The following is a 26,017-nucleotide window of genomic DNA, read 5'->3' as shown; positions in this document are numbered from 1 at the left end:
TCAGTGCAAAGGAAGTTCACTGGAAGTGGTGGGCACTATTCTAACCAAGTAACAAGGTTTGAAGTCTGAGGTGTTGTTTGCCCACAATTTTCAGTGTGTTCATTGAAAGTGATGCTTAAGTAAGTAGCTGTACTTGTGTATTTAAATAAAAGTACTACAGAGAGAATGATAAGAGAAAGCAGAGCAAGAACTTCTGGAAGAGAAGACAAGGATCTAGAGAGATAAACAGAGAGATGATCTCTTCAGGAGCACCAGTGGTGGTGGTTGAGTAAAGCTAATAAATCTCATTACATGATTCCCCTTGATTGCAGTACATCTTGGAAACACCTGATATTATACAGGTATAGACAACCATTAAAGTTATTGTTGCACAGTTCTCCATGTAGATGCTTTTCTTCTGGAAGAAAAGCAGTTTTTTGCAGGACCCTTAGAGCCTTTCCAAAGTGATTTCAGTTAAACTGTTGAAAAATGCATCTACAACAAGATGGGTGTGCCAACACAAGGATTTACTGTCTGACTTGTCTAGCCACAGCTGTGCCTGCTGGAAAGGTTACTACCCACAGCTGCTTGGCACTCCTCTCTCTTTCCTCCTCCCTATCCTAACCTGGAGGTTTCTACACTTCAAATCTTACAGATGAGCTGCTCATATGATTGTTCCCTGAGCTCTCAGGCAAAATTAGGTGAGTTAGCAAAGCCCTGGTATCTAAATTGTTTAAGAAATACCTGCTCATTTCGACCAACACAAGCCTGTCTTCAGAGTTGAAGAAAGCAACCCTTAAACCAGTAAATGTTTGCACCTGAGAGATATGTCCACAGTCTAAATTTTCTCCTTAGCTTACACTGATACATTATCAGTCCTTTCATAAATGGCCTCTAGTTTCTAGTAATGCCAGACTAGCACCTATTATTAGCAGTCATTTCACTGTCCTATAAATATGCAAACTGAAATGTCTTCAACTCAAGTGAGTATCTTTGTCCTTACAAAGACTTCCAAGACCGCTTGGAAATGAAATGTACAATTACCAAGTAACTTGGAAAAAGTAACATTATTTAACAGTGTTATCAAAATACCCCAAAGTCTAAGGTGTTTTTGTTCGTTTGAAGGGAATGACTTCTGCTAGACACAGAAAATTGTAGTAAGTAGATCCCTAGCAAAAACTGCTACACCCTTCCCAATGAGGATTTTTATTCATGCTATCTGCTTCTAATTAAATAACTGCACTATATTATACATACCAAGGCCCAATCCTTTGCCCTTTGAAGTCAATGGCAAAGCTCCCATTGAGTTCATGGGAAAAAATGTAACTCCTTTAAGGCTCCCTTTACAGTAATTTCAACTGTTAGGTTTTTAAAATAAAGATTCAGCTTTCCCACCTTTGCCTGCACACAACAAGCAGTACCTGATACTCCTTGTATTAGGCAGAGACTACTAGGAAGGGAAATTTGGTCTTATTGAATTATGTTCCCCTGTTTTTCCGTTTGTTTTTCTTTCTGTTACTGTAAAGTGCCACAGTGGACACATGATTGTCTTGCATTACCTTTATTTTAGAAACTTTCTTGAAATTCAATATTGTAGCAATTTATACCATACGTGGCATGTTTATGCTATAGAGAACGTATAAAATGAAACCAGCAGTATAGAAAACCATAGCTTATCTACTTTCTTCATAGTTTTGACCCATCACCAGTTCATCTGCTAATGAATTGTAATATAAAACATGCTTACAAAAATCAAAGCATCCAGCTTCCTAAATGGGACCATATTTCTAAAACATACTTACAAAAAGGCAAGTTTATAAAATAATGATTCTATAGCTACGCAGTCCAGGATGACATAACTCTTTTGAAGCAAAAGGTTACCTGTGAGTTTGATGGCCCATCCCGGATATAGGAAAGAGATGTCAAACAAAGAAGGGAACTTACAGGATTCAAAATACATTTCTGTGGAAGTAGAAAGAAGACTTGTAGACAGTGTTTCCCTGCTAAACATGATAGTGGGCTCGAGGTATAAGCCCATTGGCTCTGGCCAGCTTAGAGCTAGATTTTCATTATAATTTACCTTCCACATAAGCAACAAATAAAGCAGCCACTTCTTCACTGCTCTTAGCACCCCAGTGAGAGCAAGGTGGTGAGGTGTTTTGAAGTTTTTTTGGCTTTCATGCTCAACATTCTGTTGTATTGGCAGGTAACCAAAAAATAGCACTTTGATTTTGGTGCATGCTGAAGTGTTTCAGTCTAAATGTGCATTAGTCTCATCCTAACATCCATGCTGACTATGGACTACAGAGTCTAATGAAATGGGACAGATGGCAAAAGTTACAGAAAAGGAAAAAGAAATCCACTGTGTAACTTGTGTACATTAGGTCTGAAATTTAAAACCTTCAAGCTGATATCCAGGGGTTTTTTTTACTGCCAGTTTTGTTCCAGCCAATGAACAGTGCTCGTAAGTACTGGTTGCAATCTAAATGTTATCATTTTTGTCTGCAGTTGATTCAATGCAAAGAATTGTTCCTCTTAAAGTTGAAGCTATCTCTGCAAATCAGTCTTATTTTATAGAGTGCTAAGCATTTAACCCATGAGATATGGTCTCTTAAAGTAATTTCTGCTCTAAATATTTCTGCTGTAAATATGAAGAACACAGAGTTCTGTATTTGGAAGAAAGCCCTTCCATGATATGCATAAATGGCTAGCTGTATCCTCTCAAACAATTTGACACAATCCTAATGGGCTTTGTAAACAACATTTCCTGTTGTGATATTTTAATGTGAACTTGGCCAAAAGTCTTACTATTACATTCACAATAAGAATGCAATCGCAGAAAATGCAGAACAATGAAATATAATAATATCATGCGGTGTATTTTAAATGTTTCCAGCAAAGAAGCTAAAAAATGAAGCAAAGCTCTACACAAAGCAGCTAATCTAATTTAATAGGAATACACTGTTTGGTTTTTTTCAGTTAGTTTAGTTTAAATCAGTGTGAATTATGTTGTTCATTCTATTCCATTGAAAACTCTTCTAGCATGAGAGTTGGAAAAGTATCTGTTGGAAACAAGCACAAGTGAATACTACCATGTATCCATAGCGTGCTTGTATTTCCCTAAATACTGCAAAAAGCATGCCAAAACCAGCTTGGTATGTAGTTCTGTATTTCCAAAACAGGGTATACAATCATGTGCTGGTTCAGCCTGCAGTTTTTAAACAACTAGATGGGACTTTAGTACTAAACATTTCCACTGGCACAATAGCTGGAATGCAAAAGTTTGAAACTAGAAAACACAGACGCCTAACCTTTGGAGGTACTTATAAACCTTTTCTGGTAAAGGTGTATGAATTTTTTTCCTCATTATTTTTCTAACTAGCAATGGCATATTTTTGGGAACCGAGTTATTTATCAGTGGTCTATTTTAGTTAGATTTTGGGAACTTTAATTTGTTCATTTGTTTTGCAAATTAAATTAACCTAACCTCTATAAAGCCCATCTTCTTCCCAGTTTGTCAATGGAAGTTTTGTCATTTACTTAAATAGAAGCCGAACTATGTCATCTAAACATGTGCAAAAATGTATTGGTTATTAAATTGGGTCAAGGCTCATAACAGAGTCAAAACCCTGTCCAGAAAAGATAGATAAAAACCACAATTTTCCACATAACTCCTTATGTGAAAGAATATGTAAATATGCCTTACAGGGTTTTCTGAATATCAGCAAATACTGGCTGTGTCAGATGGTCTGAAGAGTGAATTTGAGAGTAAGAGTTTGTCCAGACTGCAAAAACGAACTATGTTTGGAAATTTATTAGCTAGTAAATTTAAACAAACAGTTTTAAATACAGTCCAAGTAAGGCAAGTTGTGTTTAAAATCACGTAGGTTAACTCTAAATTCCCCTCCTTTGCTGCCAAAGTTCAACTAGCATGTTTTAAACATGACCTGCTCCGTCTACTGCTAATGCATAAAGTTGTATTCAAATTCTGATTAAAATGTCAATTGATACAAATAAAGAAATATCAGCAGGGTCACGTTAGCTCGGTACTGAGCCTTTACATAGCATGCTGAGCATCTTCCTTTCAACACAGTAGCGTACAGTAAGATCCTAAGCCAAGTAGACTATGCATTAACGAGTATATTTTCAGAAGCAGACTGCACCAAAGCACCAACTCCAACTCCAAGATGACTTTTAGTGTCATCTGGAGATGATCAGAAACACGGAACAGTCTCTCACCTTCATCTTACTAGGACGGTGCTCCTAGGCCATCAGTGCAGAGGCAAGCAGGGGAGCAAAAAACCACTGCTTCAGCAACTGATGGCTTATGCTCATCTGTGTGACTTAGCACTGAAATGAGCCAGGAGCACAGGTATAACACAACTATACGTATCATGTCTCAACTAGAATGTAGCGACCAGAATCTCAGCTTTTACTAACCTAGTTTTTCTGCCTGGAAGTGTGAGCATTTGCCAATGGTGACAATGTAAGAGAGTGACAGAAACTTGAAAAAGTTTCCTTAAACCCAGCAGCTTTGATGTACTTTGTGGAGGGACCAACTGTGTGCTAACATACCTCTCCTATATGTGACAGTGACATGCTTTGCCTCACCTCAGGATCAAAAGCATAACTGTGCTAACACGTCTTATCCTTTATTTTTTTTCTACTAGACTAAGTGTAAAGGTCAACTTGATGAAAGCCACTTGGGGTTGTTCTGCATGTGTCAAGTACTTATTTTGGATAAATGCAGAAAGTCAAACTACCACAACAGAGCCCACTTCCATATACAGCCAGCATTAAGTAATCATATTCAGACATCAGCTTTTCACACTGTTGGTTCAGGTTATTCCCAAGTCTTTGAGTTCCACTTTCAGTTTCAGGTTCCAGTGAATCCAAAATGATGAAACCGAGACTTGAATTGAAATCTGAGCATTTTGATGGACAAATGCACACGTCTAAAATGACCAGGCAGCCAGTGGTCACATGTCATTACTGAGCCAAAGGTGAAACTACTATTTGTGCAGCAGCAGCAGAAGTCTATTTCAGAAATTGGCAAAATAGTCACCAACTGTCTAGTTTTTTCATGAAGCCTAGTTGAGGCCATTGGATTTGAACCCTGAATTATCAAAGTATTTCATAGGATTAATTAAGACTATAGTTAACATTTACAAGACAATGGAAAATTGCATGATATTTGGCACGTTTGGACATAAAAAAATGTCCGTAGTAGAGCAAAAATTTTCAGGGTGCAAAATCACATTAAGTTCTTTCAAATAACCTGACATTTTAGAAGATAGGAATCATAATTGTAGTTATGCAGTGGCAAACTGGCATGGTAGAAATTAAAGGGAGGGAAATGTTACTATTTTATTTTTCTAAAAATTTAGTTGAAAAAAGTTGCTGAAAAAGTACATAAAATCTGTCAGCACTTAAAAAAAAAATCGCTGTGTGTTTCTCCATATGCAATTATATATTGTTCTGCTGCTGGTGAATCAGGGACAGATCAGGATGAATGCTCTCTCAGATATAAAATGGACAACATGATCCCCTTTGAACACATCTTTCTTGCTGAGTTGTATGTATGTAGAAATATCTCTGTATATACTACATATAGACCAGACTACTTCTGGAACTGACGTGATCTGAATTCAGTAACAAGTGAGGCACCTTGTCTCAGTAACATTAGTTTCCCCACTGTTTCAAATGTGAAAACCTGCAACACGATTGATTGTATAGATTTTTAAGCATCTGTTCATTTTCACTTTTAGGATATTGATAGGAAAAAGAGGACTGAATTTCCTTTGAAGTGCTCAGAGGTCTGAGTCATGGAACTTAACGCCTTTGAATGCTAGAACTATTGGGTTAAGTTCCCAAACTTAAATTAGCAAGACTTTGACAGATACAAACAATGAGTTCATCAAATTGCTGTTTGATGTAGGTAACAAGTATGCTGAGAATAATGTACTTCTATTGCAACCAGATAATTTAATGGAGTTACATCATAGTTGAATTATAGATCTAAATCGTCTATAGGACAACTCCATTAAATTACCTGTTGCAGAAGAGATGCTTCTTAAAGGATGTAGCTTCCTTATATATAACATAGCTGGTATTGTTAACTATTAGTAGAAAAACTCCCAGGACTTTCTTTCAAATGCTAGTCCAGAAAATAATCCATTATTTTGTACATAGAGTTTTTATATATTTTAAATTAAAAACTGAAAAGAAATTTACAAGAAAAAACTATGATATTCATAAAAAAAGGATTCTTTCATATATCTCACAGTGGAAACGGAAAGGAGATCACATGACACTTTGCTCTTATATATCTTGAATTCTTAGCCATCTAGGGTCACTGTTGTACTGAGATTTCCCAACTTTGGGAAAGCTATCCTACAGTGCAATACTGACATGGTTTAGTGTCTTGGTGCCCACACAGCACAACTGATACAGCCACTGTTTTCCTTAGCTTTATACTCCCAATTATCTTTTTTTTTTTAATAACATTCATTTATTAGTTATCATTCTTAGCACAATATGTCTTTTGACACAATATTTAAAACAGATCTTTTTTAAAGTCATTATGGTATATGTGGACAGTATATAGAATATGCAAATTCTTTTTAAGTGAAAATAAATTTTTATGAAGTAGTTACAACATTAGTGGACATAATAAAGTAAGTTGATGTACAGAGCCAGGGTTGGGAGGAGGAGGGGTGTTAAACAGTTTGTATGCCTCTACAGAAAATGAGTCAAATGTTTTCAAAATTTACATTTTTAATAAGAGTCAAAAATGGACAAACAAAATGATACTTTGTGATACTTAAAAAAATCGATTTGTTGCAATCTCACATCTAACAAATTACTGAAATGTCTTGAATCTAATTTAATGGTTGTAAAATTATTTGCTAATGAAAATTTCCTATTTTATCTGCTAGTTAGAAAAAACACTGAGATATTTCTTGCAAAGGCAAAACATTTGTCTCTATCTCTGTGTTAACACTTTGCATGATAATGGAAGACAATACTACAGGCAAAACTCATTGATTTTAGTGGGAATGCTACTTACATATATGCTTTAAGAACTAGGCAACAAACAGTGGGGGGGGGTTAATATTTTTAAATAAATGTAATAAAACAATATTTTAAAAGGTGTAAAACAAACTGGTAAAAGTTGCTTCTGGCAGTAAACTGCAGCGACTTATTTCATTAGCTTTAAAAACAGTGTGTTTCCGTTATCAAAAGGGTAGATAAGTGTGAATTTGGGCTTTTTGTATCCTGCCACATTTTCATGGATTATCTCATTTCCCTCCGCTTCACATCCCTCTCTCCATTAGATCTGTATCACAACCACTGCTCTGCTCACGACTGGGACCTGAGTGTGCTTCCCTCTGCAGCAGTCCAGGGGTATACTGTGCTCAGGTTGTGTCGGCAACCAGGCGAGCAACCCCTCTGCAGCTTTCCCAGCTCCTGCTAGCTGAGACATCAAAACCAGAAATACACACTTCTGACAAAATCTCGGTTGGTGTAAATTGGCAATGACCCACTGGTTCCATGGAGCTACATTAGTATGTACCAGTAGAGAAGCTGAACCTTGAATTGAAAAAAAACCTACCAAAGAAACCCGTAACAATTTTTCATTGTGTTTAAGAAACACAGCCTTTGATTTTGGAGCCAGTAGGAAAATTACTATGCAGTAGTTGGGTAATTCTTTATTCCTTCACGAGTTACTAGATTCACTTTTCACAAATAACAGAATAAAAGCTGAAAACATTGCCTCTCCCCAAAAAAGGTCACACACAGTGTAGCTGCAGACCCCCCACCTCGCCATGCCTCAATCTGCCGCTGGTGCCTGACCTGGAGACCCACGTCTGCACGCCTCGCAGAGACCCCAGCCTCTCCGGGGAGGACGGCGAAGCCTGCTGACAGAGTGAGTCCCAAAGAAAGCTGTGGCCTGTCAACTCTAAGTTTCAGGTTTTCAGCCAGATAGTAGTGTCAGTTTTCAAATCTCGCTGATCCTGACCAACTCTTAAGCGTGGAGAAAGGACTGATCTGGAACTCATAAAGCACCCAATCCACCATGCTTGCAACACTTATATATGCTAATACGCACGTACTCTTACAAAAGTGTTCTGAAGTATTGTATTATGTGCCTTTTGATGGGGTTCAATTGCAAGAAAACAAACTCATTCTGCTTTGATTTTTTTTTCCTAAAAATACATTTTTTTTTTTCCTAAATTTAGATATGTTTTACTGGTGGATTTTCCCATTAGAAATAAGGCACAATTGTTACCATGTGTTCTCAAGTCCCAAATTTTAGTGGTAAAACAGAACTCAGACATAAATGCCATAGTCTAGGATGTGAATATGAAAAAAAATTGTATGGCCCATTTTTATCAGAAAAACTAAAACTTAATCAGAATCTCGTGTTCAAACTACTGTGCTTTTTTGTTTTTACTTTTGGTTTTATGTAATCAAGGCCACTTGCCTTTTACCGTTACTTAGAATTTTTTAAGTTCTAGCTACAAGCTTTCACTAGATGGCAGGATTCCACTGTCATCTATTATCAGTGGCTTTACTTGTAAAGCAACAGTTGCCCATTGGTAGGAAAAAAATTTAAACATGTTCAAGTTTTGCAAAATATAAGAACAAACAAAACACTTAACAGTAATGAGAAAAATGATACATACACTCAATAAATCATAGCTCTATTACTGAATATGATTAATATTATGGGCTGGAAATCATTGAAAATAATAATGAAAGACGTTCTTTTCTTGACAGAGGAACTACAAGGACCTTCTTTTAGGAAATGAGGTAGATTAACTGATCCAGTGAATTAAATTTAAGTAATTAATAAATATATTGACAGCTTAGGAAAGTTAGAGCTTAAATAGCTAAACTACTGATCTAAAATACTGTATCAAAGTACAAAAACCTTAACACTCAATGTACTGGATTATCAAGATACTAAAAGGTGATAAGATACATTTAAATCTCTCTCCCTCAGCTTAACAAGGCAGAATTCATTGTATGATGATCAGTCCCAGTATCATTTCAATCAGTGGTGTTTTGCTGACCTCGGAGCTCTGGACAAAATTTGTCCCTCTTGTCTAGGAGAACAGAATGCAGCTCCATAAGTTACATAAGCCTTAATAACCGTCAAATCTTCATTGCTGCACTAGTGGAGAAGCTGTTGCAATGGAGTGAGCACTGATTTTTAGCAAAGCTACTTCTTAACTATTATTTTTGCAACTTGGGCTTACCAATTCTTATTTTTTATTTATTCTGAATTTCTGCTGTCTGTTTTGCTCTCATTTTATACATGAAGAAAATTTATGAATTGTTCAGTAATTTTTGGTGTTGCTCATGAAATATAAGAGGGAATGTTTGGCATCTATTAAAGCTGCTTCTAAGACTGGATAACTTTCCAAAACCAGAGATAACTCAGTGTAACGCTTTCCAGGATTCCCAAAATAGTAAGAACATTTTCTCATGATAAAGCTGTATTTATTCTATGCCTAGAGTAAAAAAAGTATCATAGATGACTGAAACAGCATTTCCTAATACAAGATTCAGTTTTGCGATATGTTGAGTGCATTCAAAAACATACAGCGAATCAAACAGGAGCTGAAAGGCATACATCATTTCACAGTTTCAAACCTTTAACATTTAAGAAATTGTTTGCAATACTTGCAAGCTACCAAAAAGTAATCATTCCTTTTTATTGAAACAAACATAATCAGCACCTGTAGAATCTCTGCAAAATGTTAGCAAATTCAAACAAGCATCACGATAAGATCCACACCAACCACTTCACTGGAAGCAGTATATTTTTAAACAAACTATTCTCTTCACTTGTTCACAAAACACCGATAACATCTTTCTTTCATGATCCTACCTTGGCGATTTGCAAAGGCTGCTTTTGCTCCTTGCCACCTTGCAATCTAAAGCCCCAAGGCGCCCCTCCACTCATAGCAATGCAGAGATAATCCCCTGTGCCCATTTTCCTGGTGCAGTTAGGCAGCATTCATTTACAGAAGAACATGAAAAATTTGTCTTGCAGATGTTCGGCGAGCTGGAGATTTGTCTGCTAGGCAGAGCTGGAGACCCAGAGCACCACACTGTTGCTGCTGCTGTGTACTGCACTAGCAAATGTAGTCATTCAGAAGAATGTAAGAGCTCCCTCGGATCGAGGGCACAGCCCACTCTTTCGTCAGATTTCTACGCTCAGCCCACCTTCAAAGTAAAGTAAGTAATGTTGAGCAAATGCACACAAAGAGACTCAGCCATGAGGCAGAAAAGGCTGTATTTAAACATGACTCTCCTGACAGCTAAATCAAAACAACAGCAAAAAGAAGTGTACATTTCCCAGTGACAATTTAGGACGTGAGTTTACTTTAGTAAATGGTGCCAGATGTTTTAAACTCTAATTTACCCATTTCTTGCATTCATACTCCAAACAAAGAAGAAAGCGGAATCTCAAGTGAAACGTCATTTACATCCTCTGAATAACTAATACACTTAGATTGAACTAAGTTTACGATTTTCATCTCTACCCCGCATGCACTTTCTGCAGCTCTGCAGGCATGAAAAAAAAAAAAAAAAAAAAAAAAAAGCTTTTTGATCTCCCTGTCTTGGAATTGCATCTTTTGCTGGTTCTCTCTAACTTCAGTATAGTTTAACATGCACTGCTATTTGGCAATGACCTGAATTATTACTGGACCCTAATAATACCTGTTTTTATGCAGCCTGTTGCCTTTCCTACTGGAGAGGGGAAGAGAATTAGTGGAATGAAGTATCAGATCTCTCTACTGATGCTATCAATGGATGATTTGCATTGTGTCATTAAAGGGGAACCTTACTATAAGCATTAAAAAAAAAAAAAAAAAAAGATTCACTGGGAAGATAATTTGCCGGTGCCTTACAAGACCTGGGTTCAGTTCTGTTCCTCGTTGCTGACTTGGAGTAATGCGGACTGTAAACAGCTGAGCTCCTCCAGGTCTAGTTGGAGTGATTTAAGAGGTGGCTGTTCTTCAGCAAGGGATGAATATTCCCCTAGCTGAGTGTTAACAACTGACAGCGTAAGCACTTCTACTCACCTCAGCCCAAAGTCAGTTAGCTTGTTTTAAATCACACTGCATTTTGAACTAAGCTGGTCTTAAAGCAGAGTGTTCACCAGGTGGGCAGAAACATCTTTAATGGCTAGACCTCTTGCTTTTGAGACCTAGGTTGCTGGGGTTTAATGTTGAATTCCCACAGCGTAAATTCCATGGAGGTCCCTGTACAATGTGTTTTTGGTTGGCTGCTTGTCTTGACTGGTTGTCTTCAGAGATGTCAGAGCAACAGAGAGCACTCAGCATTTGAGTTACACAACTTTGCATCTTAAGTAGCTGGTAACTGTTGAGGCTTTAAACCTAGGCCTGCGTGTCTGTCAATTAAGTGTCCTAGAGTGATGCTTCCTTACACTATAGCAATGTTCTTTACAGACCACTAGGCAAAATATCAAGGTAGAGACAGGATATTCTGTTAAACTGGAATTTTATGGATGGAAAAAGTAGACAGGCTTTTAGATGCTTGAGCCCTTTCATCAAGCCTCTGAAGACAGTAAGGTAACCCAAAGACTGGGTGGAGACAAGCTCCCTAATCAAACAGAGGGAAATGTTACTCTCTAAATATCAGGATTTAATGGCAGGAAGAGCACTTTCTTTATTGACTACAAGTCAAAGGCTCTGCAGAAGCAAAACAAGCACAGCTTGCCATATAATTAAATATTTAAGGAAAACACTATCAGAGAAGCCCTACTCAGAAAGGGAATTCTGGCCTGGTCTTTAAAGGAACTTTGCTAGACAACCCTGAGTGAAGACACCTCGTTTAAAATAACTCAGTTCAAGGTGGCTAACTGCTTCTTATTATCTTGTGCAGTGTTGATATGTTGCTATAGTAGACAGTTTTTTAGTCTTTTGCTAGGCAGAATCTTGCTTTAGACAAAATTATCTCCCTTTTGCCTAATGATGCACAGTTTTATAGATACTTTTGTGACAATAAAATTCTGAAGTAGATAGCTGCAAAAAATGCCCTATGACACTCTGGTAAATACAAAAATAAACACTTTTTTTTAGGAAAATTAATCACGTCATTATCAGCCCTTCAAATGTCATAAATCTATGATGGAATTTATATGTTTGATTACTGTTAGGGTGTTTTGAGCTTGTATTAGGCACTCTCATCATTTTGGTAAAAGGGATTAATCAAATCTGATCTGTGTTTCTGAACTTCTTCATATACTTATTGTAGAAAACAAATTAAGGACAGACACCTCTGCATTTGGATGGTCATATATTTGATGGGTATTTGTACTAGATGTAGATGCTTCTATCTCCTTTATCCATATAACAGAACTGTGTAAAATGATAAAACAGAAGAATCTTGATTAGTCATTGCTCAGCTGAAAACATAACCAGTCAGAACACCAGGATCTGTTTGATTTAGTTGTATGACATACGTGAAATGTCTCCGTACAGCTGCTGAAGTATCAGTAGTTGGTGTTCCTTGAAATTAATCCCCCATCTTCTATTTGACATACTTAAGGCAAAAGAGCAGAGAGAAGGACTTTAACTTTGATTGTATCATAGCAAAACACACAGCAAAATCATGCCAATGGTTTTGGCTAAAATCACCGTGTAAAACATTAGAGAAATTTCTCTTAAAAGCAAAATTAACAGTTGCCTACAACATTGTGCGCTAGTTTTTTAGGTCCTTAAAGTTGAATACTTTAGTGTTCTACTGGCTTCCAATCTGTGAAATCCACATGGCGCTCTACAAGTTAAATCATCTTGTGGAAGTAACGGCAACAATAGATAACATCATTGGTGCTGTAAGATCTCTGCTCTCCAAAGAAAAATTCTTTATTCTGCTGAGTTTGTGTATATATATATATATATATATATATATATATATAGTGTAGTACTAATTACTCCAGAACAAGCTGTGAAAAGAATGTAATATTTAACCAACAAACCAAAACCCCCCAAAATCTTTAAACTAAGAGTAACCCAGTATAATGAAAAAATTTGGGGGACATTTAAACCTGGTACATTTAAACTGCTGTAGGACTCTGCTTGGTCAGGCAGGAACTGTAGTCCTGACAGGAGAACAAAGATAGGAAAGATAACGTTTTTCTAGTCAGTATGTTGAGGGGGTTTTATAACAACAATTCCAAACAAATTGCTGCTTTTTTCTTCTGAGGGAGAATTTTTTGCTTGCTCCGCAGTAAGAAAAACATTTGAAGTGTGTAACTAAACTATTCCCATGATGGGGGGACCCAAAGCTTCCTATATCCTAATTTAACAAATAATACTCCATAGGCATTAACAACTCCCATTTGCCTTATATGACTTTCTTAAATGCTTATGCCGCAGCATATCTTGCTTTTTAATATTAGTCTTATCTTCTTGTACATTCTCTGCATCCTTTGGGATTTCTAAATGCTGGTCAGAAACTGGACATCATGATAAAAGCGGAGTCATTCATGGAGTTTATGACATTTTGGTCGCTGTGGTCTCTATAGCATAAATAAATAGCATAAATTCCAAGATAAGTTTTGAAATCCACTGAAAAATTTAAAGCTAATAGCAAGCACAGCCACTTAACTACTGCCACCATCTCAATCATTTCACTAAAATCTAAAGATCCAATTCTAGGCAACAAGTGGTAAAAATTTTATGTCACAAAAAATAATTTTATAAACTTGGCAAATGACAAATGCCAGAACTCACCCAACATCTATCTGTGCCCAAATACAGGTAAAGCATTGGCTTGAATCTGATCTTCTATGATGAGATCTGTATGAAAAAATTTCCAGGTCAAACACCCACCTGCTTCTCTGCTTTCAAGAACTGCCAGTCAAAAAATCTAGCACATTAGCCTTGATGAGCTGTGATAAACTAAGAATAGCCATACTTAGACCAAAGTGAGCCCATCTACCCTAAAATGTTGTCTTTGATAGTCGGTGGAGAATGGTTGCTTAGGAAAAAGAATAAGAACGTGGAAAATGTACACTACTTTCCTCAGGCGGCCTCCAGTAACTTCCACTCAAAAACTTCCTCAGCCAGATGCAGTTCCTCTGTACTTAGTTACGAATTTCTCTTCCATGAACTTTTCCATGTGGTTTCCTCTTGAGCCCACATAACATTAAGTATCTATAGCTTATTGTAGAAGTCATCCCTAACTACATTGTGACATAAAGAATCATCTTTTCTTCTTTGAATCTGGATCCTACAGATTCATTTGATGTCCTCTGCTTCTTGGATCAGAGGAAAGTGTGACCAAGCAATCCCTAACCACACTTTCCAGGCACTTATTTTATAGACCTCTTACATATCCATCTCGGTCATCTTTTTTAAGGGAAGAAGAACAGAATAATTAGTCATTCTTTATACAAAAGCTGTCTCATACCTTTCATTATCCTCATTGCCTTTCTCTACATCCTCTGTAGTTCTCTATCCTTTTTGACATGGGGGCCTGGAATGCCACACAATATTCAGACTGCAGACAAAGTTGGGATTTATACAATAACATGATAATATCATCTGTTTTGTTCTCTAGTTGCTAACCACAACATTGCTAACACCTGACTTGCTTTTTCAGATGCTGCTGAGTTGATGTTTTCATGGTACTATCTTTTAAAATCTTGTATGATGATAGTCAGTTCAAACCTCGTTGTTTTATATGTGAATTAATGTTTTTTTCTCCAGTGTGTATCACCTTATACTTCTAAGCCATGTTATGGTATGGCTGCTTAGTTTTCTTAAAAGCCTTCAGTGAAGGAATTTGTTGAAAGCCTTTTGTAAATCCAAGATCAACCAGATCACCCTTATCCACGTGTTTTTTGATCCCCTCAAAGGACTGCCTTATGTTTGTGAGGCAGGACTTCCTTTTATGAAAACCTTTTTAAGTCTTCCCAGATAAGTCATATTTATCCAGATGTCCACTCTTCTGTATTACAGTTTCCACCTATTTGTTTTGTATAGATATCGGGATGACAGGTTTGCTGTTTTCTGAATCTCTCTTGGAACACTTTTGTTAAAAAATGGCACTCCCTAATCTCAGGTAACAGTTTTAAGTAAGAGTCTGCTATTTCAGCCTTGAATTCCTTTAAAGCTCTGTGTGGTCTTGGTGACTACTTCTTAATTTTATTTGCCTCATCTACTGTCACTTGTCCATATATTCTCTTTTCTTATTGTAATAATCATTTATGATTCTGAACAGTTTTACTGCAAGTGGATTTATCTAAAATCTAATTTAAATCAAGTAGTTCTGTAGCTGAGTTCAGAATATATTCTACAAATGTGAGAAGAAATAAGACATATGTTCATCTTTCATTCAGCAATAAAAGAAAAGCTGTCACTTCACCTACAGTTTCCTAAAATAGTATCCTAAGTCTGTGGATTCTTTAAAAATGCAAACCTTTCCACCCAATCCTTAGTAATGAGGAAAGGAGAGAGGGAAAGGGGATATCATGATCTCTAATTTATGGGCAGCATGTTACTGCTGTAAATACCTAGATGGTCTGATTTCCTCCTTTTTATGCGTTTCATTTTCTTTTCCTATCTGATTTTTTTCACATAAAATCAACATAAGCTAGTTCCTTAAAAATGCCTATTTTAACAGCTTTCTAGTAGATTCTAACTGTACCATCTGTAAACAATTTAATAAACTACCCAATTTATTGTAGGATGTGATTTTAGCCAAATGGGAGAATCAGCACGGGGAAAAAAAAAGAAAAAAAATTGACAGTGCTTTTTTGTTTGTTTCTTTATTAATTACATGGAAAAAACCCACTTGTAAATACATAGCTAATTTAATGGAACAAAAGATAAAATCACAGCCGTGCCACTTAGAAAACATGACACACAGTCTCTTCCAAATGAAGTGAAAATCACCTTTTCTAGTACATCCTTTAAAATTAGATTTTTTTTAAAGTGACTTCTGCAAGCTGGGTAATGTAAGGCAACATAGCATATGTTATTGTCCCCAGTCATTGCCTAATAACATTCCTTTCTTCATAGTAGTACAACTCAGTAGTTGCATAAGGTAAAAGCAAATTTTGAAGGCAAAGCTAAACATCATTTCCCCTAAACCTTACAGAAGTAGAAAAATACATTTCTGCTTAATTCCTACCCTTCATTTTTGTTCTCCTGGCTTTAGAAGCAACAAGGAACAGAGCCACATGGAAAGGATTTAATTTTCAAAAAAGGTATAAAATGACAGATAAAGTGAATGAAATATATTGATGGAAGGTTCAAATGCATGGCTCCAGCTAACATTCATTAAAGCTGATTCCTCTTCATTTTTTCCCATCAAATTTCTCTTGTCCTACAAGAGGAATGAATAGAATCCAGATGTTTTGATTGCATGAGGAACTTTGCAGTGCACTGCCAGCTAAAGAGGGTTTGCTGACTGGAAGTACAGAGTGGTATAGAGTGGTAAAGGTACTAAAAACCAGTAATACCAAGTTCTTAGTGAAGAGAAAAGAAATTAAAAATACAAGTCATAGATAATTATTAGCTACCTCTAAGGCCAGATGGGAAAGCTCTGCCCACACTTGTAAGAGGCATGAGCAGTTCCTCACCAGTAAAAGTAAAGGCTTCAAATTTTAATCTCTAATGTGGATTATTAGGCTAGGTACAGTGTGATGGGTTGGAATTTTAGAACTAGTCCTGCTTCTCCCCCCCCTGCCCCCAACATCAAGACTGGCAAATGAAGTGTAGTGGAAGAAGCAGAGAAATGTACTGAATCTGACTCTGGTGTGAGAAACCACTTTCTCAGAAGCATAAAAAAATCAGATCATGTTTTAGAACCTGAGATAATTCTTTCTCTAAGTGGAAATACAAAGGGTTGCACTGACATGTTCTGAAAAACTGTAAGTCTGCAATCTGCCAAATGTAAGGGGTAATGCAGGACAGCGTTCAACCAAGCTACTTTTGAAGGGGGAAAGTAATTTGCTGCTATTCTCTGCTAGAAACAAATCACCTCACCTCCATGCCAGCTTAGCTAAGGTTAACAAAGTTTTACACACTGAGGAAGAGTCAAACTTTTGCCTGTTTATCTTGCCCCTACCTCTTTGTCTGCTGTTGTGTTCTTAGTAGGGTGAGTAATGGTAACTCTAGCCACACAAGTTTATTAATGCAGGTAGCTCATGCCAAGGAATAAGAACTCTGTTCTTCTTAACGGTAGACTTGGCAACTGTCACAATCATGTCTTTTGTTACTAAGTTAGAGTATGTATCTGTGAGTCCTGAGCTGATTGCATATGCAGTTAATAACAGGCATTGTTATTTGACAGGTGTGTTAGTTAGATCACACTCCCAGCATTTATATATGGTTCACTAAGAAGATAATTGAAGTCGGCTGAAAATGTGAAGTTTGCCATGCCACTACCAGGAAGGTATTTCTCAGTGCTTATGTTAGTGGGTGTCATCCTAGATGCTTGTAATGGCTTTATCATTATGGTTTTAGGATCTATTGTGGAAAAAATAGAATAGGTGAAAGAAGCCACTTTCCTCCAAAACACAGAAACAAAGTTGATATCCTTGAGTGTTACTGATTGATAACATGATAAATAAAAATTCATGCAGAGAGAGTTCCCCTGTAACTCTACAATTCACCATGTCAGCATGTAGATTAATGAAGATCTGCTCTCTAAGCGTATGCGTAGGTGGCAACATATCACAGGCCCTCTGTAGCCGAAGACCTGTCACCTTAAATACAGTGAGTAAAAATGTATGGATAAGTCGAGTAAAGAGCCAAGAGTTTGGAGAAGAGAACTCCAATGTTTCTTTGGTGTTTGTCCTACCTGTTCTTACCACAGCCAGTCCCAGATACTCAGGAAATACCTTCCTGAACTACTGGCTGAAAAGAAGATGACTTTTTTTTCTTTCTGGACTCTCAAAGTCTTTTGAGATTCCAGGTGTGCATGCATGGGCCCACCATGTCCCAGCTGCACACTACAACAGGAGCTTCCTTTCTTTCTCCCACTCCTTTGTATGGGCCAGGCAATTTGGAAATACAGGTGATGTGAAAGCACACAAAGGGTCTTGGGAAAGGGGCCACTAAGATACATGAAAAGACAAGGATTTCGGAATGTGTCCAAGAATCAATATGCAAAATAGCTACAAAGGCTCCCCAAGATTTTGTTGTGAGGAACAAGTAAAACACATTCACTGCAAGATTTGTGAACATGGGAAAAATGTTTGTGTCACTGGGATAACTACCTGCTTCTTGTTAATCTTGAAGTAAGGGTTTGGGCTAGAATTCATGTTTCTCGGTGTCATTCCACTGCTGTTTTTACTTATCACTGTGTTTTAGTAAGCAAGAACTAATTTTCTCTTGGGACTTGGGGAGACTCTTAGGTGTCTATCTCCATTTCATTTTGATTTCCAGGAGATGGGATGACTACATTTTTTTGCTTCAGTAGTTGGGAAAATACTCATAAAAGATTCTAAAGTAAAAAGAAAACTATTTGTGTGGTATTTTCTTTCTGGTTTTGGCAGGGAAATGTTGCATCACATTTTTCTTAATAGAGCCTACAGGAATCAAAACTTATCTTCTGCGCAAAAGCTTTTGAGTCTTGAATGTCTTCCTACATGAATGTAAGTAGGTGTTCTATGTTCCTCACCTCTGCCATAATGCTTCACCCTGCTCTTTGAATTGTCATTTAAAGGTGGCGGTTAAGTAACACAACACCTTTTATCTACCTGTTCATCTTAGACAGTCAGCTTTTATGATCTCCCCTCTTCCTACTGAAAGAACCCAGTGCAAACATTTCATGCCTACTTACTGGGCTAAACAAATACACCATGATAAACTCTCTTCTGATGTACGACAATGAAATGAATCAAGAGGAACCATATCATATTCAGTTAGAAAGTATGTATTTTAATAACAGCTGAGCTATGAATTAGGCCCAAATAGTCTACTAAATTTTGAAATGATGGTTTAATGTGGAACTGAAGAAATTCTGAAGATTTAACATTATTCTGATGAATATTCACCTGCATCAAATTTCATCTGTCAAATTTTGTTTCCTGTTCGCAGGCATAAAAGTGATTAACTCCCTTTGACTTGTTGCTTTTAAAGAGCTCAATGACTGATTAAACGCATGGCCACAGTCCAGCATAAAAATAAACTATTCTTGCATTGCAGTTTAAAGCAGGTATTGTTTGTCACTTGGAAGGCTCGTGAGTCTCAGGAAGCTTGGGTTCTGTTTTTACACTTGTAAATTCACATTTAATTTTTGGTCTGGGCCTGTAAAATAGGGAAAATAGCCGCTACACAGTGTAGCCTTGAGAAATCTGCTTGAACTTCTGAAAATCTCCATTTGTAGTTTGATAGTTTCAATCATCCTGTAGTACCCTGTTTTTCCCTCTTTCCTCTGTACTACAAAATAAGCTGTAAGATTTGTAAAGCAGTTTCTAAAACTCACTTTACAAATACAGTGAAGTATTTTGCGTAGTATCTGCCCCAGCGAGTCTGATGTTGGTGGTTTCAACTACAGCATCTAGCAAAAGGACAGTGCATAAAAAGTTGCTATGACATCAAGTTGTGTCTGCGTAAGGCTAACAGCATTGCTCGCTCTTTGCATCTGGATGGTTCTGTTTAGATTTTTACCAGAGAAAAGGTAACTACAAAGATGATACAACAAGGACCTCCCTGCATGAAATATTATCCTCCCCATGCAAATAACTGCAACAGATTAAAAAGCAATCCAGATATCTTCATTCCTGGCTATAGGAACAAGAATTCCAACTCTCCGCTTTGATAACTAATTCCTTTCCAAATGGAGCAGATTATATTAGAAAAGTCTGCCCTCCAAAAACACCTTGAAGTTTAACCCCTGCTGATCCTACATCCTTGCCTCTTGCACTGCATCTTCTTGCCAGGTACCAGTTTCCAGACTTCTCAGCTCCTTCTGACTTTGGTACAGGCTTCTGCTCTTGGTGATAATCTACTTTTTAGCTGGTGTTGGCATGGATCTACCAGATATCCAGACAACTGCCAATGTCAGCAAATCCTGAACAAGTTTTTTTTGTGCCTCCACAGAGCAAATCTAGTATGCGTGCTGTGACACCAAGCATGATGCAGCATTTTGCTTCTGTCCTTCGTTATTTTCATGCCAGCTGCATCTCCTATCCCTTTGTTGCATCTATGATATAATGTGATGGATTTTTTTAAAATTCAATTCTGATTTTCTTTGATTTAATTCTGATGTTTATTTTTGTTGATGATGGGGAAGGCATCAGTTAGTTTATACTAAAGGTATCCAAATAGCACAAAACCAGTATTTTGAAAAATACTCTTGTAATCAATACTGATATTTTTAAAGATGACAGAGATGCTTTACTGGTATGTAGTACCTCTATTATTTTTCCATGCTCAGTTAGATTTTTTACTTCCGCATTAATGGTGGTGTAAAGCAGAAGCACAGTGAACGTGAGTGTGAATAAACATGAAAGTATTTGCATCTTAAGTAATTTCAGAGTGATTTTGAAGAGCTGTTTTTCTTATGCAACAGATTCATTCAACAGTTATGAGTATTTGTCAGTCCTAACAAATAGAAACCAACTTACCCTGCTTGTGATAGCAACTGATCAGAGAAAGGAAATAATGAGTTGCCGTAGACAATCAATAATATGGAACGAATACGACTTACTAACAGTAGGACTATGCTCACAGTGTGTTGAAAGATCAGTAGCACTGGCTGAAATACAACTGCCTTACTAACTGGACAAATGGAAAAAACACACTGTAAATTCATCCCATGACTTCCAATGAGAAAACTGAGTAAATCAATTAAATAGCTAGTTTGCTATGAAGAGTTAACTCAAACAGTTACTTTTTTTTTTAATGATAGTAAGCTTATTTGAGTACTCTTCTATAGCAAGACTCCACTAACACATCAGAAATTTTATACACAAGCAGGAAATGTAAAACAAAAGCCCATGAAAGTAAAGCTACTTCAGATGCTTTTGAATGTAAAAGTGAAATATATCTAAGTTTGAGAAATTCCATACATTCAGCAAGCAAACACGGAAAGGATCATATAACTTTCTGCTGCCCTTTCTCAGACTGATGGCTTAATTTTTATTCACAGTGCTTTATATATCATACATTATTCATCAGATATAATAAGTTTTCATCTTTGTTTTTATGTTACATTTTGTTATGTAGCAATTACAGGAGGGTAATCAAGTTTTTGGTTTTTTTCTTTAAGAACTGGTAGTGAAATCTTCCACTCTCATGCATCTTAGACAGTACTAAATTAATTTAAAAAGGTAATTGAAATTCCCCAACTGAAACATCACAGCAGTTTTCTCAGAACACCATATCTATCTCCTGTAAATGTTCCAGACTGAGTTGCCAGAATGTTGATTTCATTAGAAAACCAAAATAGCAACAATTGGTGAGAGTAAGCAGAGGAGCCTCATGGTTTGCAGATATTGAAAAACCCAGTCTCTCCTAGGCAAGTAATAGCATTAAGTGCTCTTTCACTTCCATATAATTTTTCTTCCCTAAATACAATTTTTTGCTTTGCAAATGTGCCAGTAAACTTTACCAACTCTCTCCAAGGTAGGCAATGAACACCCTCTGTGGTGGTTGATTTTTGTCCTCTATTTGCGGGAGTTAGGGACCATGAAGACAAGAGGGTCTATCATTGTGGACTTAACAGTTGCCAGTGATGTTTGAAAGGGCTGGGGTAGGGAAGGAGTGACATGCTCCCAGTCCTTCCTCTCTTCTTCAGGGTATAACAAAATGCAGCCATTTCTAGGGTGGAACAATGCAGATGTTCAAAAGCTACCAGCAACTGTACAAGTGCAACAAAATTGCCCAGTTCACAGCAGGCAATAGAGAGTAATATTCAGTCTAAATGAACTTGCAGGTTAATTCAGACAGACAAAATACAAGTTTATGAATTGGATTTACACTCCTTCTCATCTGAAAATATTTTGGAAACTTTAATGAGGCAAGGCGTCAGGGCCTCCGTGTATGGTATGCTGAAAGCAGCCTGAAAGGTAGAACAGCCTTTACCATCACTGTGGCCTGGGAGGTCAGTACTTCGGAGGAGGGAAAAGGGAGAATCACTTGCATGATCCGTGTGCTCAGCAATCCCTAATTGCGTCCCAGTGGCCCCTCTGACTGGCCAGGCCCAACTTTGGTTCAGGGTACTCTGACTCACTACCTGCTCAATTAGTGTCTGATCTTGAAAAAAAAACCCAAACCAAAAAAAACCCCAACCAAAAATCCAGGTAAGGAAATAATTCTTCCTTTATTGTGGCCCCATGCCTGAGCTGAAACAGGACTGGGTGATAGTGGATAGTCACTGTAGGAAGTATCTGTTAACACCGGTTACTTAAGAGAAAATATATACAGCAGTGAATGCATGCCCAGGATTTTAACATTACCATATTATTTTCTCTGAATAACAGCAGCTACATCAGTCCAATATTCTGAAAACCCTTTACTGTCTGTGTTTTCATTTTATATAGGGCAGTGTTTAAAGCGTGTACTCCAATATATTTTCTAATTGCCATTGAGATTGCTTAATCAAAATAGCAGTATTCACTTCCGTTGTACCCTTATTTATGTTTCTATTGTGCTTAGTTTTTTCTATTAGAAATGTAACTGAGTCACAAAACTGATGTATTTCTTCTTACAGTAGTATTCTGTTTGCTGAAATATTACATCTTTCCTTTTTCTTCATGTAGCATTTTTAATCTGACCTCAGTCACACTGCTTTTTTTTTAGAAAAACATAATCCCTTCAAAATTTGATTGCTTCTTTTTTACCAGTCTTTGCTTTTATTTTAAACAAATACAACTTTTGTAAATATTAATTTCCATTTTGCTTGTAAAGTGCTTTACACTAAACTGTAAACTGTTTTCCATAGGTCTTTACACAGTAGACAAAACACAAAAGATTTTAGTGATTATATGTAAGCAAGACAGGAAAAGAAAGTAATCTCTTTATGTAAACAGCTTTTAGGACCCTTGTGATGTTGTGCAAAAGCAAACCTGTTGCTTTGTCTGCAGGACATACAAATGAAATTAAAAGGAGAAAGTTTCAACAAAAAAAGCACCTTTTAAAATGTAGCATCTTTGGGGGTTTATGAACTATTCCTTGAGATGAAATATGCTTTTCTTTAAAGAACATACCCGATATTGCCCACATCTTCCCCTAGAGCATGGTTTAGAATATATTTTGATTTAAAAAAAAAAAAATCATATAGCACTGAACTGCAGACACTTGTCACAGCCATGTGTTAACACCATCCATCTTAACTGCTACGAAAGCTGTACTATAGCTGTCATTGTGAGAAATACAGGCCCGTAGCTCAAATGCATCACAGTCTTGTTCTGATTCTTCCTGGCAGCTTGTCCTAAGGCTGTATTTTAAGGACAACCTCTAAATGAAAAGTTTAGGTTAGGGTTTAGGTTTCCTGGAATCACACATTGTCTTAATGCACGCAGTGTGCTATGAGGTAGAGACATTGAGTTCTGCAGTTTGTCCATGAGAGGCTTTTATAGACCTCTAGTAGTAACTTCAGGGAACAGATCAATCCCAAATGATGATGATGATAATAATAATTAAAAAAAAAAAAGTTGGTCTCTGAAAGATTTGAGTTAGCCTTCTACAGAGCCTGTATTGGTTCTTATTCAATAATCTCCCAAGCTGATGGATGACTATGTGTGTTCTTTGTTTCAGAACTAATAGAAAAAATTGTAGTGAGAACTTCAAAAAGTGAGATTTTAGCGGCAGGGGATTTGCTATGTTTTAATATAGATGAAAAAAGCATGTAGATTTAGACAAATTCTTCTGTTTACTTCACCAGTACTAACTCCAAATTATGTCTGAAATATATGAAATGTCATTAAGTTTTCAGCAGCATTGCATAGATACAACTTCAGGATAAATTGATTTTTAAGAAATGTAATTTAACCTACAATATCTTCATTATTGATGATGATAGAGAAGAAACCAGTCTGATTCTCAGATTTTAAGATACAGTTTAATTAAAATGATTTGATTAAAATGAAGTGACAACAGCTTAGCAATCCTGCAATCTCATTGTTATGAAATTACTTTCCAGACTAGGAATGCACTTAAATCTTTAATGACATTTCCACATTTCTGAAATTGAAAACCTTAAATTACTTTTAATGTTATAGGTGGAAACTGTAGAGAAATACTACTTGTAGCTTCAAAACATTCAGACCATGACATGCTGGGTGCCTTTTGTCTCAGTGTTCCAGGCTAAAGGACAATGGAAGCGAAGCGGCGTCCTTGAGGAAAGGTGCCTTGATCCACTTCCCTGGGCAGGCCTCAAAAAGGGGAAGAACTGACAACGCTATAGCTTCTCCTTGCTGTCTTCTGCTGATCTCATCTTTCAGTTTCACTGGAGCTGATTTCAGGGACGAGAAATCTGATAGTAAGTATTCAGTAGCCAAGTAAGTGCACGGTTCTTCAGTGCTGAATTATCCACAGCTGCTTACTGTTAATAGCTATGAGCTAGACACAACAGGACTGGTGGGACAGTGACCCGCCTGTCTCCACAACAAAACAGGGAATGTCCAAACTTAAAGCTGTTATTTTCCCCAGTGGCATGGTATTTCAAAATAATTTTGTGTAACTGAAGGTAATGGTATGTGTCCATAAAACCAGCAAAAGAGATAGGGACAACTGGTGAAACTACAGGACAGCAATGACGAAAGGCATTGTTTTGCGTCCTGCTTATGAAAGAGTCACTGATACTCCGCAGCCAAAACCACATCCAGTTTAACTGATGCTTGACACCTCGTGGACAAAATTTTCCATTCTGATTAGACAGTCGTGAGAGATTTGAAAGGTTTTAGATTTTCTCTGACATATCCAAGAGTATAAGCTCTGATAACCTGTAGAAAGCCAGCTTATATTATTCAGTCGTGAATCCAGCTCTGGATAGCAAAAATATGGGCAGGTCAAGACTTGTTCTTGCCCACTTTGTGTTGCTTGCTGAGGCTTCTTGTGAGTCTTTCTTGTAAAGGATGCCCCTGTGTACCTTCATTTTGACATCTGTTTCAAAGGCACTGGGGTTTTTTTCAGAATTGTTTTGTATAGTAATGAATGTTTTTGACAATCTTGTCTGAGATAGCCATTACTGAGATTTAGCACCATGTAAAACTTCACTACTTTCAAAAGCTTTATTAAGGTTGTAGAACAAACACTCCAAGGACAAGAAAGCCTATGAAGCCTGAATTCCAGGTGCATACGAGTTGTGAAGCTGTCTTTGAGTGATGACTGTTTTCTGGTTGCTAATCCTCTGCTACGTTCCTTCTTTTTACTTTAGCACCACAATGAATGTTTGTTTTTTGACTGGAAGGAACAGTCACTTTACCAATACATCTTTCTCCTGTTACTCCCATGTTTCTGCTTTGTTAATTAGAATAACATTGAGTCTATCCTGTAACTGAGGTAGTATTTTAAATGTACTTGAATAGTAACTAAAACTAGAGCATGCAAACAGGTAAAGTACCTGTATCGCATTTCGCTCTAGATATTCAGGTGGCATAATTTTACATATATATATAGATAGCCACAGATAAAAATGTGGTTTTAAAGCACATATGAGAAAAAGTGTCGTATTTTTAGGACATTTCTATGTTTAAAGAGGAGTTTCACCCCTCATGTAGAAGGAAAAATGAATTATGATAACAGTGCTAAGCTGCAGGTACTGCGTGTATCGGTTTCTAGTGGATCTAATCAAGCCGCTCCGTATCTTTCCCTCTGGGACGCCACTTCAGCCCTGCCGTCAGCTTTTTTCCGAGCCCTTTGCCGTTTCTGAACACCCTTCACCGGCGCGGTCAGCGCTCCCGGCCGCCGCGGCGGGGAGGGGCAATGTGCGTCTTCCCCGTCGCGTTAGGTCGCAATGGTGGCGGCTCCACGGCGCTGGCTGTCGTGCGAGGCCGCGGGCCCCGGGCCCCTCTCCCTGCCGGCCGCCGCGC

At 37.3% G+C, this 26,017-nt stretch overlaps 1 protein-coding gene across 1 annotated transcript in view; it reads right to left on the bottom strand.

The window, feature by feature from the left end:
• SYNPO2 (synaptopodin 2) overlaps positions 1 to 9,985 on the bottom strand; it is a 95,721-nt gene extending 85,736 nt beyond the window's left edge. The window contains exon 1 of the mRNA XM_010575549.1: positions 9,881 to 9,985. Within this exon, the coding sequence (XP_010573851.1) occupies positions 9,881 to 9,985 (105 nt within the window). The remainder of the gene's footprint in view (positions 1 to 9,880) is intronic.
• Between the last annotated feature and the right edge of the window lie 16,032 nt (positions 9,986 to 26,017).

This window comes from Haliaeetus leucocephalus, unplaced genomic scaffold (genome assembly GCF_000737465.1).
Source record: "Haliaeetus leucocephalus isolate CR32 unplaced genomic scaffold, Haliaeetus_leucocephalus-4.0 Scaffold484, whole genome shotgun sequence".
Lineage (NCBI taxonomy): Eukaryota > Metazoa > Chordata > Aves > Accipitriformes > Accipitridae > Haliaeetus > Haliaeetus leucocephalus.
Note: the sequence above shows the minus strand (reverse complement) of the source record. Positions and strands in the feature narration are given on the sequence as shown.